At 41.0% G+C, this 14,314-nt stretch overlaps 2 protein-coding genes across 2 annotated transcripts; both read left to right on the top strand.

The window, feature by feature from the left end:
* Window positions 1-6: 6 nt before the first annotated feature.
* On the top strand, window positions 7-4,124 carry mmp9 (matrix metallopeptidase 9). The gene is made up of 13 exons (XM_008318168.3): window positions 7-185; window positions 442-680; window positions 800-948; window positions 1,066-1,194; window positions 1,307-1,480; window positions 1,576-1,749; window positions 1,840-2,013; window positions 2,098-2,253; window positions 2,337-2,535; window positions 2,625-2,755; window positions 2,856-3,006; window positions 3,214-3,317; window positions 3,449-4,124. Exons 1-13 carry the CDS (start codon window positions 48-50, stop codon window positions 3,571-3,573), a joined length of 2,043 nt encoding a protein of 680 aa, XP_008316390.1. The 5' UTR covers window positions 7-47; the 3' UTR covers window positions 3,574-4,124.
* A 149-nt stretch (window positions 4,125-4,273) lies between these two features.
* LOC103384599 (zinc finger protein 335) lies at window positions 4,274-14,310 on the top strand (the record flags this gene model as incomplete). Its single annotated transcript, XM_025059115.1, has 24 exons — window positions 4,274-5,194; window positions 6,374-6,571; window positions 6,654-6,930; window positions 7,023-7,100; window positions 7,285-8,415; window positions 8,506-8,679; window positions 8,770-8,934; window positions 9,006-9,264; window positions 9,344-9,521; window positions 9,612-9,724; window positions 9,816-9,834; window positions 9,924-10,040; window positions 10,522-10,598; window positions 10,688-10,848; window positions 10,955-11,160; window positions 11,262-11,361; window positions 12,078-12,166; window positions 12,255-12,508; window positions 12,604-12,718; window positions 12,807-13,004; window positions 13,636-13,778; window positions 13,890-14,026; window positions 14,102-14,196; window positions 14,296-14,310. Coding segments are annotated over exons 2-24 (4,293 nt in total), but the record flags the coding sequence as incomplete, so codon positions are not given.
* Window positions 14,311-14,314: the final 4 nt, after the last annotated feature.

Here is a 14,314-nt window from a genome sequence, read left to right as displayed (position 1 = left end):
ACGTTACTGTTTTTTTGTCAACTGTGTTTTTTCCAGCAGTTCTCATCATGAGGTGCTGTGCTATAGTCGTTTGTTTAGCTCTGGGGATAGGCATGCAGCCGGCATGGAGCCATCCTCTCAAGTCCGTTTTCGTCACCTTCCCAGGAGACGTCACGAAGGACATGAGTGAAACAGAGCTGGCAGATGTGAGTAGCAGATGGATATTTGTGCTGAAAAATCACGGAAACAGATTGCCATCAAAGCTGTGCAGTGACGCTAAGAAATAACTATTTATTTTTATTAAAGCAAACATCTTCATCTAAGTCAGCTGCATGAGTAGAGGAGAAAAGTTCATAAACTGATTTTTAAAGGTTACGTTGTTAGTTTAAGGCTGTGGTTGTAATAGATAATAGTGATATTCTGTCTAAACCTGCTGATGTGGTTTGCTTTGCCTTTTTTCAGAGTTATTTGAAGAAGTTCGGTTACATAGAAACTGTGCACCGCAGTGGATTTCAGTCCTTGTTGTCCAAAACCAATGCTCTGAAAAGGATGCAGAGACAGATGGGACTGGAGGAGACCGGAGAGCTGGACAAAGCCACAGTGGACACCATGAAACAGCCTCGCTGTGGGGTTCCGGATGTGGCAAACTACCAGACGTTTGAAGGAGACATCAAATGGGACCACAAAAACATCACTTATAGGTAAATACAGAGAAAACCATCCAATGTGTGAGGACAACATTCAGACATTGAATCCAAAAGCTTCGTTGTTAGTTAAATACAATGTGTATAAGCATTGTTAATTTGCTTTGTATTTGCAGGACTTTAAATTATTCTCCAGACATGGAGAGCTCTTTGATTGACGATGCCTTTGCCAGAGCCTTCAAAGTGTGGAGTGATGTGACCCCTCTGACCTTTACTCGCCTTTTTGAGGGGACAGCTGACATTATGATATCATTTGGAAAAAGGGGTATGTTATTGCACTGCACCTTTTTTAAAGTCTTTCATATGTTATTGATATCTGTAAATGTAATGTGTAGTTTTTAAACTTAATATAAGACTTTTGTGTATTTTAAATATTTATTAGACCATGGAGACCCATACCCATTTGATGGTATGGATAATCTGCTGGCCCATGCTTATCCCCCTGGTGAGGGTGTGCAGGGAGACGCTCACTTTGATGATGATGAGTACTGGACCCTGGGTAATGGAGTAGGTAGGTGAACTGTACACGTCAAAAAGATACAACTTCGGGAATTCTTGTGTTGTTGTCTCCCCCTGCTGTTATGGTTACGCACTTGCATCACCTTTCTTTTTGTCATCCCCAGTCGTGAAGACTCTCTATGGAAATGCAAACGGTGCCTTGTGCCACTTCCCTTTCGTTTTTGAGGGCAAATCTTACACCACCTGCACCACTGATGGACGTACTGACAACCTGCCGTGGTGTGCCACCACCGCCGATTACAGCAAGGACCAAACATATGGCTTTTGCCCAAGTGAATGTAGGTTTGAGTGTGTTTACCTGGAAACATCAGTTTGGTGTTACCTTCTGACTTGGATCACTTACTGACCGCTGTCCTTAATTCTCACCCCACAGACCTGTACACATTTGGAGGAAATGCAAACGGAGCTAAGTGTGTCTTCCCCTTTGTTTTCATGGGAAAGAATTATGACAGTTGTACCACAGAGGGCCGCAGTGATGGTTACCGCTGGTGTGCCACCACAGAAAACTTTGACAATGACAAGGCATATGGATTCTGTCCCAGTCGCGGTGAGTGACGGAAACCACAGCGCATAAACAATGTTGAGTGCGGCCACAGTGGCATCTTTTCTGACTGTAGTTATGACTATGTTTGACCAGAGTCCGCTGTGATTGGTGGCAACTCTGAGGGAGAGCCCTGCCACTTCCCCTTTGAGTTCGAGGGAAACCAGTATGACTCTTGCACCACTGTGGGCAGAAAAGATGGCAAGTTATGGTGTGCAACCACCGACAGCTACGATGCAGACCAAAAATGGGGTTTCTGCCCAGACAAGGGTACGTTAAGAATGGCTGAAGTAATGTTGATATGTGTGGTACCATATTGTACATTAATCTAATCCATGAATGTCTGTGTTGCAGGTTACAGTCTGTTCCTTGTGGCAGCTCATGAGTTTGGACATGCTCTTGGCCTGGAACACTCCAGCATTAGAGATGCTCTCATGTTCCCTATGTACACCTACGTGGAGGAGTTTTCCCTGCACAGAGATGATATTGAGGGCATTCAGTATCTCTATGGTAAGGGTCACAACAGATTTACTACAAAAATACCTGTCAAATAATTTGAAAAAAATTAAAAAATGTAACTGTCAATATCACAGGACCCAAAACAGGCCCAGATCCCACTCCTCCTCAGCCCAACCCATTCCCAGACCCTGATAAAACTGAGCCTACGAATGAACCTGAACCCACAACGACTACTACCACACGACCAGTTCCTCCAACCAATGAGATTTGCAAGTTTACGAAATTTGATACCATCACTGTGATTGAAGGAGATTTACATTTCTTTAAGGATGGGTGAGTAAACATATTCTTTACTAGTGTATAATTAAAGTAAAGAGGACAATAACAGTGCTAAGTTTCAAATGTAATGTTATGAAACACAGATTTTACTGGAAGATGTCCAGCAAGAATGAACTCAGTGGACCTTTTGCTGTTTCTGAGAGGTGGCCAGCTCTGCCCACAGTCATTGATTCTGCTTTTGAGGACAAGAGCAAAAAACTGTACTTCTTCTCAGGTAAGCACCATTCATGAAGTAAAAATGTACACCCAGATACATAAAGAAAACACAGAAGAACAGCTTTTCCTAAAATTGTTTTACTTTCAAATTCATTTAGGGACCAGATTCTGGGTGTATAATGGGGAAAGTGTTCTAGGGCCCCGTAATATTGAGAAACTGGGCCTTCCCAGTACTGTTGAGAAGGTAGAAGGAGCCATGCAGAAAGGAAAGGACAAAGTTTTTCTCTTCAGTGGAGAGAACTTCTGGAGGTGAGTTTGACAAATTTAACCTTAGTAATCCTTATGAAAAACATTTTTGCTGCTACGGTTGCTGCTTTTATTGGGGCTTAAAACCAAAATTCATTGTGGCTTTTCCCCAATAAAACCGTTCCCAAGATAAACATTTTACAACCTTTATCAAGTGAGTTCATTGGGTAAATTACCTTTTCTGTTTGTGTTCGTATCTAATCAACACAGGCTTGATGTCAAAGCCCAGCAAATTGACAAAGGATTCCCGAAATACACTGATATGGTCTTCGGTGGCGTCCCCAGTGATGCACATGATGTCTTCCAATACAAAGGTAAGTACTTCTATAAAAATATGCTGTAACTCAGTTTTTAAAAAAATCCAAACCACTAATTGTGCAGTGGATAAATACTTCAAAAGGGAAAATATGTTTGGGTTCTCATCAATATTACTTTTATCTTTAAGGCAACACGTACTTCTGCCGGGACAGCTTCTACTGGCGTATGAATTCCCGCAAGCAGGTGGACCGTGTTGGCTATGTCAAGTACGACCTCCTTAACTGCTCAGATTCTCCCACCTATTACTACTGAGATCAACAGACAGAAATTTGCTAAGAGCAGTATTTGAGAAAGAATGTGATGTTGCATATGTTTGTTGCACCGATTCCTTAATGTACTTTGGGATGTAAATAATTAGTTCTATAGAAGTGGCCTTTAAAAGGTCAAAGACCAAATACTGGAAAGGTCGTTATGGTCTTTGACACTGATTTGTAATCAGTCTAATAATCTGTGAATTATTATATTATGATGGAATAGTAGTCTAAATTATGAAGAACTTTAAATATAACTTTTCCCTTGTCCAAATTTGTCTGGATGAGATCTGACTCTGAGTCTTTATGTCTGACAGGATCAGACTCTTGACAGTATTAGATTATTTTGGTAATAGCAACATTTAATATTTTTGTTTTACATAAAGCTTTTTTTGTTTTGTATAATTATATTTGTGTATACTTCAAAGAGGGTTCAAAACCAAATACTTGCACTGGAAGACGATGCATGTTTCCTTGTCTGAAATTATTTATACAACTGATGTGTTTTGGGATTTGTATAACTTGTCATTGCAATAAAAAAAATTGAATCAACCATGGTTTGAGCCTGTTTCAGGTAAAGCCTTTGTTCAGTATTGCTTGCAGATTTTTGTTTTATTATTAAACATTTCTTTCTCAGTCTTCTATTTTGAAGGCCTTATATCCTTATATTAAGGATAACTGCACAAGGCTAATGTAATGTGTTAATTAACCATAACTTATATTTTAAGGTACAGGAATCCTAGAATGATGGCCAAGAATTATTAGTTATTCTATTGTGACCTATACCGGTGCTGAAACAGTGTATAAACGAGTTATGATATTGAACTGAAAAACAAAACACAAATTTCTAGATCATTAAATTAATGTGTAAATGTCGCCATCATGGGACGAATGAAGGACGATTCTAAGCTTACTGCATGCTTCCCTGGTCTCCCGCAAGTAATACTAAAAAATAAAAAAGCACAAAAAGGTTTCTACTTTTCTATTTACATGTTGTATTGTTTTGTTTTTGTACTAAAACAGCTGTCAACGTCAGCATGATGACGTTTAGTCAATGTAACATTAATTTACTGCCCACTGTGTCTCTTGGTTAAACCGCAAACCTATTGGGGAGAGAATCTATGAAAGCATATACATTTTTTCACAAATTTTATAATTCCGTGGCTTATACAGCAAACTGAAAAATAGCCTCTTCAACATCAAGTACAATACAAATATTAAGAAGACAAGATATTTGAGCACTACATGAAAATACTTGGTTTCAAATGGGCAGTTGAAAGATGTCATATTCCTCCGCTTTCGGGTGCGTAATACGCCCTCCTCTAGAAACAATAGTCCGCTTGGCGTTAACAAAGATCGAAAATGCCAGTTATATGTAATGAACATGACGTACAAATTAAAAGCAACGTTTACAGTTTAAATTATTATCATGACTCAATGTTGTTGAGACATCCCGCTTTGCTATTAGAACAAAAACAATAATCAAGATCCGGTAGTACAGACAGGAAGCAAAGAGATACTTATGGCGCCCGACTAGAATGAGGCAACAATTATCAGTTAGTAATTTTTGTACGCTTTAGCCCTACAGCGCTGGAGTATACGTTTCCACGCTAAATTACAAGGTAAGGAAAACAAGACGACTGCCGCTACGAAAAGGGAAACGTTCTCATTTTCTTCAGGGAGCGTATTTGGGCGGTCTGCTGCAGTTGAGGCCCTCGAGGTCCCCAGTAGAGCTCTCAGGATGCCTGAGTGGAATAATGCTACTTGGCGTTAAAATGGCGACGCGAAGCAGGCAGGGTACAGGGCAGCTAGGCCCCTATAAAACGGCCAGCGTTCGTTCTTCTTGGCTCACTTTCGTTTGTTGCGTATACGGATATGAGTGCGATGGATTTAATTATAACACTTCTTTTAATAAATGTAATCATAGGTATCATGCCCCGATGCTTTATGTGTGTTCATAGCCCCGTAGACACGGCGGTGACATAAGCTGTTAGCTAAGCTAAAAGCTAACGCTTTCCGTTTGGGTTAGATAAGTTATTATCATTCCCTGTCAGAAACACCAGTAATGTGTTTTGGTTTAACGTGGTTTCCAAAATCGTTATTTCTTGCAACCTTCAGTGTCCTCTCAGTCAACATGTGGAGACACAAAAAGCTGGACAGCATCTACAATTGTTCCTGTGTTTTTAAAAATCACTACTGGTGAATTATCGAAGAACCCTCCACTATCAATGTAAATACTCCTTTTTGTTGTTTGTTTTTTTAGATCCAGGTGTTCCCTTTGTTCATAGGTAACTTAAACCAATCAAGTTAAGGTGCGTCTGCACAGATTTTTATTTATTTTAAGTAACTCTCTAGTAAGACTCTTAACTGGTCAAGTAGAAGTGCACGTGCAAATAATTCTTCAGTGGTAGAATTCCCCTATAATGACTGTATTGAAACAAAAAAGTAAATAAATGACCAGATTAAATCACAATCTGTGGTGTAAACGTCTCAGACCTTCACATAGCATTAATCCAATTGTTGTAGTAGATAACTTGGCATGGAGTTTGTTCAAAACATGTTAGAAAACTAAACAGATGTTTGGTGTAGACAAGCTGGAGCTGTATGGTCTCTTTATGTCATCCCAAACACTTGATGGGCTCGGTAAGGCTCTTCCATCACTGTTTGTTTTTAATCTTCCTGATGTTAATTTTGGGGGTTCTTGTCATGCTACTGATTGAATTTTCGATATAAATACATGTCAGATTAATTACATAAAATTTGCTTACATTTTTCATTTCAGATCAATTTTGTTTTCATAGTTAGAAATGGATTCAGAGGAGAATGAGGTGGAGAGCAGTAGTGATGCAGGCCCCTCAGGGATGGAGGAGCCATCTGAGAGTGGCATGGGTATGGAGTCATCAGAGGCAATGTCTGCAGACAGCAGTGATGCTGCCGCTTCTCATCCCCTGGCCCCAGAGTCAGACTGCCATGTGGGGCAGAGCTCAGAGGGACTCGTGGTAAGATTTCTTTTTTTAAAAACATGTAATTAAATGTACTTGCAATAATTTTACAACTCACTTTTTTGCCCCATGATTGAAGGTGTTTATTCCAGAAACAAGCTCCAGTACAGACATCAGAATTTCATCAGTCCATCTCCCTGACTCCTCTTCAGTGGCTCAGTCCACCAGTGTGTCCAGTGTCTCCACAGTGACTCAGTCTCTGCTAGTGTCTGAGTCAGCCCAAGTACTGGTCCACTCCAGTGCAGTATCTGAAGGGGCCATGATGGTTTCTGACTCAACTGCGTCTACCTCATCAGACCTGGGGTCTGCCATTGACAAAATCATAGAGTCTACAATCGGCCCTGATATTATGAATGGTATCTGTATTGTTATTTGTTCTGCCATGTCACCTTGTCAATTACAAGTGTATTGTTTTGTACAATTTTATTAATGTTTTGCTTTTCTGAAGGATGCATACCTGTAACAAGTGCAGAAGATGGTGGTGCAGAAACAACCCAGTATCTTATATTGCAAGGACCAGATGATGGTAATTATGTCTATCTTTCTCCTGGTTAAACAAGTCTTGCTAAATCCAGGAAATACTATTTTAAGCTAAATTGAGCAACATGAAGAACACTTGCATCATTTTAGTTACAGCTTTAATAATTCAACAAGTAAGTTCAGAAAAAACTTTTTTTCTAAATTCTTCTTTTGTTATTTGCCCATTGCAGGAGCTCCTATGGTAGCTCACATGTCGTCTTCAGGTCTGTCCAATCGTATAGCCATAGAAGCTCTTGCTGAAGGTCCCACTTCCACCTGTCTGGAACAGGGGGACCTTCAGAGGAACCTTGAACCTGACCAACCTGACGATCAGCCTGGGCACTCAGGTTACCCAGAGGACAGCCAGCCCGACCAGCCCCAGCACTCTCACCCCTCCCAGTATATGGACTGTAGCACAGATGGTCCAGACCAAACAGAAGAGTCCTCCTCATCCTATGTTGAGTGTTCTGGAGAAGAACCAGATCAGACAAGGTCTCAGTCAAGCTTTCCTGACTACAGTAGGGACAACAGTGACCAGGACCTGCCTGGATATGTGGAATGCAGTAGAGCAGACTCAAATCCTACCAGTCAAGGTCACTATGTGGTAGAGTGCAGTGCTGGATACCTTGAATGTGTAGTAGATGATGGAGAGCAGCCACATCATTCCCGCAGTTACATTGACAGTAGTGCAGACCATCGTTCTCCAATAAATCGTCTGTATGAGGCGGAGTATGTTGGAGAGTGTGTTGCATCTGCTGACTTTGAGCAACCTGGTTGTTCTCGGTCTGAGGTGAGGATCGATGATGATGATGATGAGGATGATGATGAGCAGAACCAGGATCCAGATCAGCCGCAGCACTCCCAACAGCAGCCTCAACATTCCTGTTACATGGAGAGTAGCAACGGTCCAGAGACCTCTATATACGTTGATGACAGCTCCTCATCAGACCACCCTCTGGCAGACACAGCAGGTTTAGGTGAACTTCCTGAAGGACTGGAGAGCAGCGAGAGTCAGCCCGGGCCTTTCATCAGCAGCAGTGGGACATACATGTGCAGTCAAGACACAGAGCAGCAGTGCTCACCCAGACAAGCTGAGGCTCAGGGGTCACAGCAGCCTCTGGTTGAAGGTGGGCTGGTCAGGGAAATGGAGACATCAACCGTGGCAGAAGGAACTGGAGTCAGAGCACCAAACCTGGCAGAGCTAGAAGAGATGATGGAAGTAGTGATTGTGCAGCAGTTCAAGTGTAAGATGTGTCCATACAAGAGTGCTTCCAAAGACACGCTCATAAACCACATGAGAGACAAACACTTTAAACCAGCAGGTGAGACAGCTCATTGTTGATTAAGTATATATTGTGCTGTTCTTTTAGGTCTTCCAACTTATGTAAATATATTAATTATTGAGCGTGCAGGGGATCTACCAAAGAAACGCAAACGTGGACGTCCTCCTAAGAGTGAGACTTTAGCCCGTCGTCAGGCAGAGAAGGAGAAAGCCGAGGCAGCAAAAACGAACTCCGCAGAGCCGCGGCAGGCAGAGGAAGAGGATGATGATGTTGTTGATGCTGGGGCTATTGATGATCAGGAAGGTTGTCATTTTTCAGCTTTTTTGAGTTAGTCACTCATTGGATTAGAACCATATTCATTAATTTTAGTATCTGTACTCCTGTTTTATTCAGGGGATAGTGACTACAACCCAGTAGATGAAGACTTGAAAAGAAGATCACCTGCTGTTCTGAACAAGCCCACTCCTATATCATCCTCTTCACACGGACGTCCTCGACGCAAGGTTGGACGTCCAAGGAAGTACAGTTCTTCAGAGGAAGGACATAATAACAGCAAAGGTAAGTAAAAAAACACGGGCCAAAGTCAGCACAGACGTATTGAACACTTTACACTATGTTTCTTCTTACAGAAGCAGAAAGTCTCGATAAAAATCCCAGAATTAGTGCTGATGCAGGTGTACCTGAAGAGGCAAGCTCCTCAGGGTTAGGCAACGGGCCTTCTGTGGTGACAGATGGAGACACTGCTGAGACCACCATTAGCCAATCAGACTCTGAGAACAAAGACCCATCATCTCTCTCACAGCCAGAGGAGGACTTAGTTCACCGCAAACGTGGACGACCCTCCAAATGCTTCCTGCGCAAGAAGTACAAGAAGTATATAAATCGGAAGTACGTATCAGGTTCCGAAAAACATTGTCCTATGTCTTTTTAAAAACCTCATTAGTACTTTTTCTTTGTTGTCTTTCAGTCGGTACTACAAATCTCTGAGACCCTTACAGCGGCCTCACAATTGCTGGATCTGTGGCTCTCGATTCCTCACTCAAGAAGACCTGCGCTTCCACGTCAACTCTCACGAGGGCGACGACCCGGAGCTCTTTAAGTGCCGACAGTGCAGTTATCGCTGTAAGCGCTGGTCCTCGCTCAAGGTTTGTCGTAGGTCAATCACACCACAGTTTAAGCTCAACCTCAGCTCACATGTATGATTTCAGTCTAAGTGGTGGCAACTGCTTTAACAGGAACATATGTTCAATCATGAGGGAACCAAGCCCTTCAAGTGTGAGGAGTGCGATTACTCAAGTGTGTACAGAAAAGATGTCATCCGTCACTCTGCAGTCCACAACAAAGAGAAGTCAGTCAATTACACAATACACAGACGTATGTAGTACAACGATTCCACACACATTTCATGTTTGTGTTTGATTTTCTTATCTTTTCTACAGGAAGAAAAAAACAGAGACGGTAAATAAAATGATTTATATTTTCACTTATTTAAATACTCTTGTGCTGACATGTGATAACAACGTGGTAACGACATCTTCTTTATACAGACGCCAAAGGTGTTAGAGTTCCCCTGTCCTGTGTGTACCCGAGTTTACCCCATGCAGAAGAGGCTGACGCAGCACATGAAGACCCACAGTTCAGAGAAACCACACATGTGTGATAAGGTCAGAAAGCCGCATAGTGTTCCACAAATTCTTGTTTTTGTCTTACTTGTTACTTCATGTATTTCTACACAATAGTAACAGTTATGTATAAATACTTACATGAAAATGATATGCATTAAGTTCTTTAATGTGTGTATACTGAATGTATTTTAAAAGTATCTGATTGAATTATTGGCTGCTAAAATATTCCAAAATGGTAAAGTGAGTATAAAATGTTGTTGTGACATCTGGATGTAATTTATATATATACTTCTTTATAATATTGTGATAATTTAGAATAAAAACTAGTTTTATTATAGACTTTTATTATTTGTGGAAATATTGTCTTGGAGATGTTGTAATTAACTATAAAAAGTCATTTTATTTTATGATTTTTTTTGGCATTGAAAGAATTACAGTTAATTAAAATTAAATGGAATTCATAGTTTTGAAATTTGTACTTGAACCGATTAAATCTCTCATAATCCTTTTTTCTTTTCAGTGTGGAAAATCCTTCAAAAAGCGCTACACATTTAAAGTTCATCTGCTGACGCATATTCAGAGTCTCGGAGACAGCAAGTCAGTGCTAAAAAAAACATTTACACTGATGTACAATAATGATTTGTGTACAGTCAGTCATTTTTGCTGTTTGATTCTACGTTATTCAGGTTCAAGTGTGAGTTTTGTGACTACACTTGTGACAACAAGAAGCTACTGCTCAACCATCAACTGTCCCACACCAACGACAGGCCCTTCAAGTGTGACTACTGCAAATACTCCACCTCTAAAGAGGAGTTCCTGGTCTCACATCTTGCCATCAAACACACAGGTCAGTAAAGTAGAGTTATTTTATTCAGTTTTGTCTTGTTGTTGTTATATATTACCAGAGAAATGGAGCACTGGGTGATAAATATTTTATTATAACATGTGAACAGGCGAGAAGCCGTTCTCCTGTGATATGTGTCACTTCATGACCAAGCACCGAAAGAACCTCCGTCTCCATGTCCAGTGTCGCCATCCTGAGGCGTTTGAGGAGTGGTCACAGGCTCACCCTGAAGAACCTGCCAGGAGACTACGCCGACCTTTCTTCAACCTGCAGCAGATAGAGGAGCTGAAACAACAGGACTTACAGAACACTATCGTAAGTCTCTCTGGTGTTTTTTCTTAATCTAAAATCATTTCATTAACAATGTGCCCGGGTGACGCTAACAACAACAACGCCCGTCTTCTGGTGTTCGTCAGGTTGCAGTAGATTCTGCAACACTACAAGCCATGCAGGGAGTGGAAAACGCCTCCGTGTCCCAGGATGCACTAGGAAACACAACCATCATCTATGAACAATGTCAGTGTATTTAAAATCCTTGAAGAAATTGTTTATATGTCATTTAACTGTTGTTGTCCTAAAAACTTACAAGTATACATTTGCATTTTATTTGTGTACTTGCCAATACTCAGAGTACTCATATGTGTGACGCATCCCTGTGGGTAAAATGGTGACGTGCAATGTGTGTGTAGGTAGGTGTGAGCTTAAACCACAGTGAGGAAAACAATGCTGTCAGTTTAATTTTCTTCTCATTAACAGAAGGCTATTTCAATCCAAGACCAAACCAATCTTTCCATATTAAATTAAAAGTCTTCAAACCAACACTGTCGTCACATTACACTGTTGACCTACTTGAATAAACCAACCATGAAGAAAACACACAACACTGACGACTGTGAAGCTGGTTGTGTTAAACATTTGCTACGGAGTATCAGGTTGTTGAACTGCCCATATTTTGAGTGAAAGTACATGAATTTAAGTGAATTAACAGGCAGGATATCAATACTAATGTCAGCGCCTGTCCCTGCTGTCAAACATATGAAATATTTATTTAAATAATTATTGTGTCTTCAAACAAATAAAAGATAGTTTGTTTTTAAAATAAGCCCGATTTTGGCCCAGCATATGTAATGGATCTAGAAAAAGAAAATTGAAAAATGTGTGTTGTGAAAAACACATTTTTAGAGTTGTAATTTTTTCTGATTTCACTGACGTTGGCATCATTTACACCACAGCTGAATCCAGTGAACTGTCGGCCCAGAATGCACTGGATTTACTGCTGAACATGAGCAATGCACGTGACTTGGTTGGCAGCTCCTTACAGGTTTGTTGGTTTGTTGTCTGTTGTCTTTAAAAATCTCATGCTCTTGTTTTGTGTAAAGTGGACTCAGATGTAACAATGTGCTCTCCAGGTGGCAGTGCTGAAGTCGGAGGGCAAAGCTTTGGAAAACACCACGTGGAGTGCGGTGACAACACCGGGCCAAGGCCAAAAGATAATGACGTTCCATGTGTCGGAGAGCGGCGAGACAGTTCTGCAGGAGGCCTACGAGACTGCGACCTCTGAAAATGGAGAGCTCACTCAGATCGCCATTGAAGCCTACGAAGGCAGTGGGGACTTCAGTGTGGTGGAGCAGGCTGCTGAAGAAGTCCATGAAACTGCATACAGGTAAGGCCACATACACATTAGAAAAGACTTTCAAACATATCAGTTAATAATAAGTCGATGTTTTGATCATGATGTTTCAATTTTCTGTTTTACAGTACTGAGGAGAGCAGTCCCTCCCAGACTTTAGAAGTCTCTGGATCAGAGAGCATCAAAAGTGAAAAGTACTTCCTCACTTCAGCACTGCCTGATGGGGTTTTGCAACAAGTGGAGGTATTTTTGTCTTGCAACTTAAACTAGAATTAACCTCATTCTTGTGCCACTGCATTTGTAACCAGGTGAATGACTTATTCCCTGTCAGCTGAGCAGTGAAGCTCCAGCGTCTCCCTCTGCAGTGAACTCTCCCAGTCTCAGCACAAAGAGGTTTTCCTGTCGAATCTGCATGGAGTCTTTCCAAGGACGCTCTGACATGGAGAACCACAAGAGGGCGCACATAGATCCCAATACCTTCAAGTGTCCAGACTGTGACTACACCTCCACCTCTTGGCCAGAAGTGCAAGTAGGTTTCCTAGTACTCCATGATACTGTGTTTAGTTTAGTTTTGTTGTTGATTATTTTATAATTCACTGTCATTATGATCCAGCTATTGTGGCAGCCTGTGTGGGTCGCAAAGAATTCACACTGTGAATTTTCCCATTGTTGGCTGAATAAGGACTTACATTTTTTATGAATTATCCAGATTATTATAAAAAACAAAAAAATGGTTATGTAACACCCAAACCTCCAAATATTTCTTCAATGATTGAGTTGTAGGAAAATGTTGTTTGCAACCTAACACAGCACATATTTAGTTCTCAGAGGTCAGCGTTCCACATTGGACACAGGCTTTAACTGGGTTTGCGCTCTTTACTACGAAAATATGAAACTATGTGACAATATGCTGTATTGTTGTATTACCCTGACAACGTGTAACAGAGTAGAAAGAGGAAGTATACAAAGTACTCTTTTTTCGGTATGAACAAGCAAAAACTCTCAAGAAACCTCTTGTAACATTTGACGATTTATTTACTATTCTGGACCTTGAGATTTTCTGTTATTTTAGCCACGAAAACACATTTAACGTATCAGGGTATGTTTGTCATTCCATTGTGATGTCCTTTACCAATGAGTGTTATGTTGTTGTCTTTTAGACTCACATGAAGATGCATGCTTACCTGCGCCCACACAAGTGTCCAAGTTGCAGCTTTGCCTCCAAGAACAAGAAGGATCTGCGTCGTCACATGATGACCCACACCAACGAGAAACCCTTTTCTTGTAAACTTTGTGGACAAAGGTGTGATGAGCAAAAGTTTGTTTTGTCACAGGAAAATGGAAAGAGAAAAACAATTAATTCAAATGAACAGCTGACAACCTGATTGAGTTTTTCTTCCCCTTGATAAATCAGGTTTAATCGCAACGGTCACCTAAAGTTTCACATGGAGCGTCTCCACAATCAGGAAAATCCAACCCGCAAGCGAACTGCAACTGCTGCACAGACCATCATAGTCAACAGTGATGAGGAGGCTCTGGCCACACTGCAGTGTAAGGGACATGACATAACAACAGCTGGGTTTCTGCTGATGATTGTTATTGTAATGTGTGTGTGTGTGTGTGTAGCCCTGCAGACACATCAGACCATCACTCCAGAAAGGTTACAGGCTTTGGGACAGGAACACATCATTGTAGCTCAAGAACAGGCTCTGTCAGACCAGGTACCTCCTGTTATGTGATTTCTGACTTACTTCTTACTTTATTTACAATTTTTAATTTTTTTTTCATCTTGGCAAAATACATTTGGGTTTTCTTATCAGGAGGAGGGAACATACATTC

Source organism: Cynoglossus semilaevis, chromosome 10 (genome assembly GCF_000523025.1).
Source record: "Cynoglossus semilaevis isolate Cse_v1.0 chromosome 10, Cse_v1.0, whole genome shotgun sequence".
In the NCBI taxonomy this organism is placed as follows: Eukaryota; Metazoa; Chordata; class Actinopteri; order Pleuronectiformes; family Cynoglossidae; genus Cynoglossus; species Cynoglossus semilaevis.
The sequence above is the reverse complement of the archived record's forward strand: the minus strand, read 5'-3'. Positions and strand labels throughout refer to the sequence as shown.

What these genes read in the sequence shown, in the direction of transcription:
- mmp9 (XM_008318168.3), top strand. Translation starts at nt 48, where the DNA reads ATGAGGTGCTGTGCTATAGTCGTTTGTTTAGCTCTGGGGATAGGCATG. An exon ending in GGGTTTCTGCCCAGACAAGG is followed by an intron (nt 2,014 to 2,097) that starts GTACGTTAAGAA and finishes TCTGTGTTGCAG; the next exon opens with GTTACAGTCTGTTCCTTGTG. An exon ending in GGGCATTCAGTATCTCTATG is followed by an intron (nt 2,254 to 2,336) that starts GTAAGGGTCACA and finishes TCAATATCACAG; the next exon opens with GACCCAAAACAGGCCCAGAT.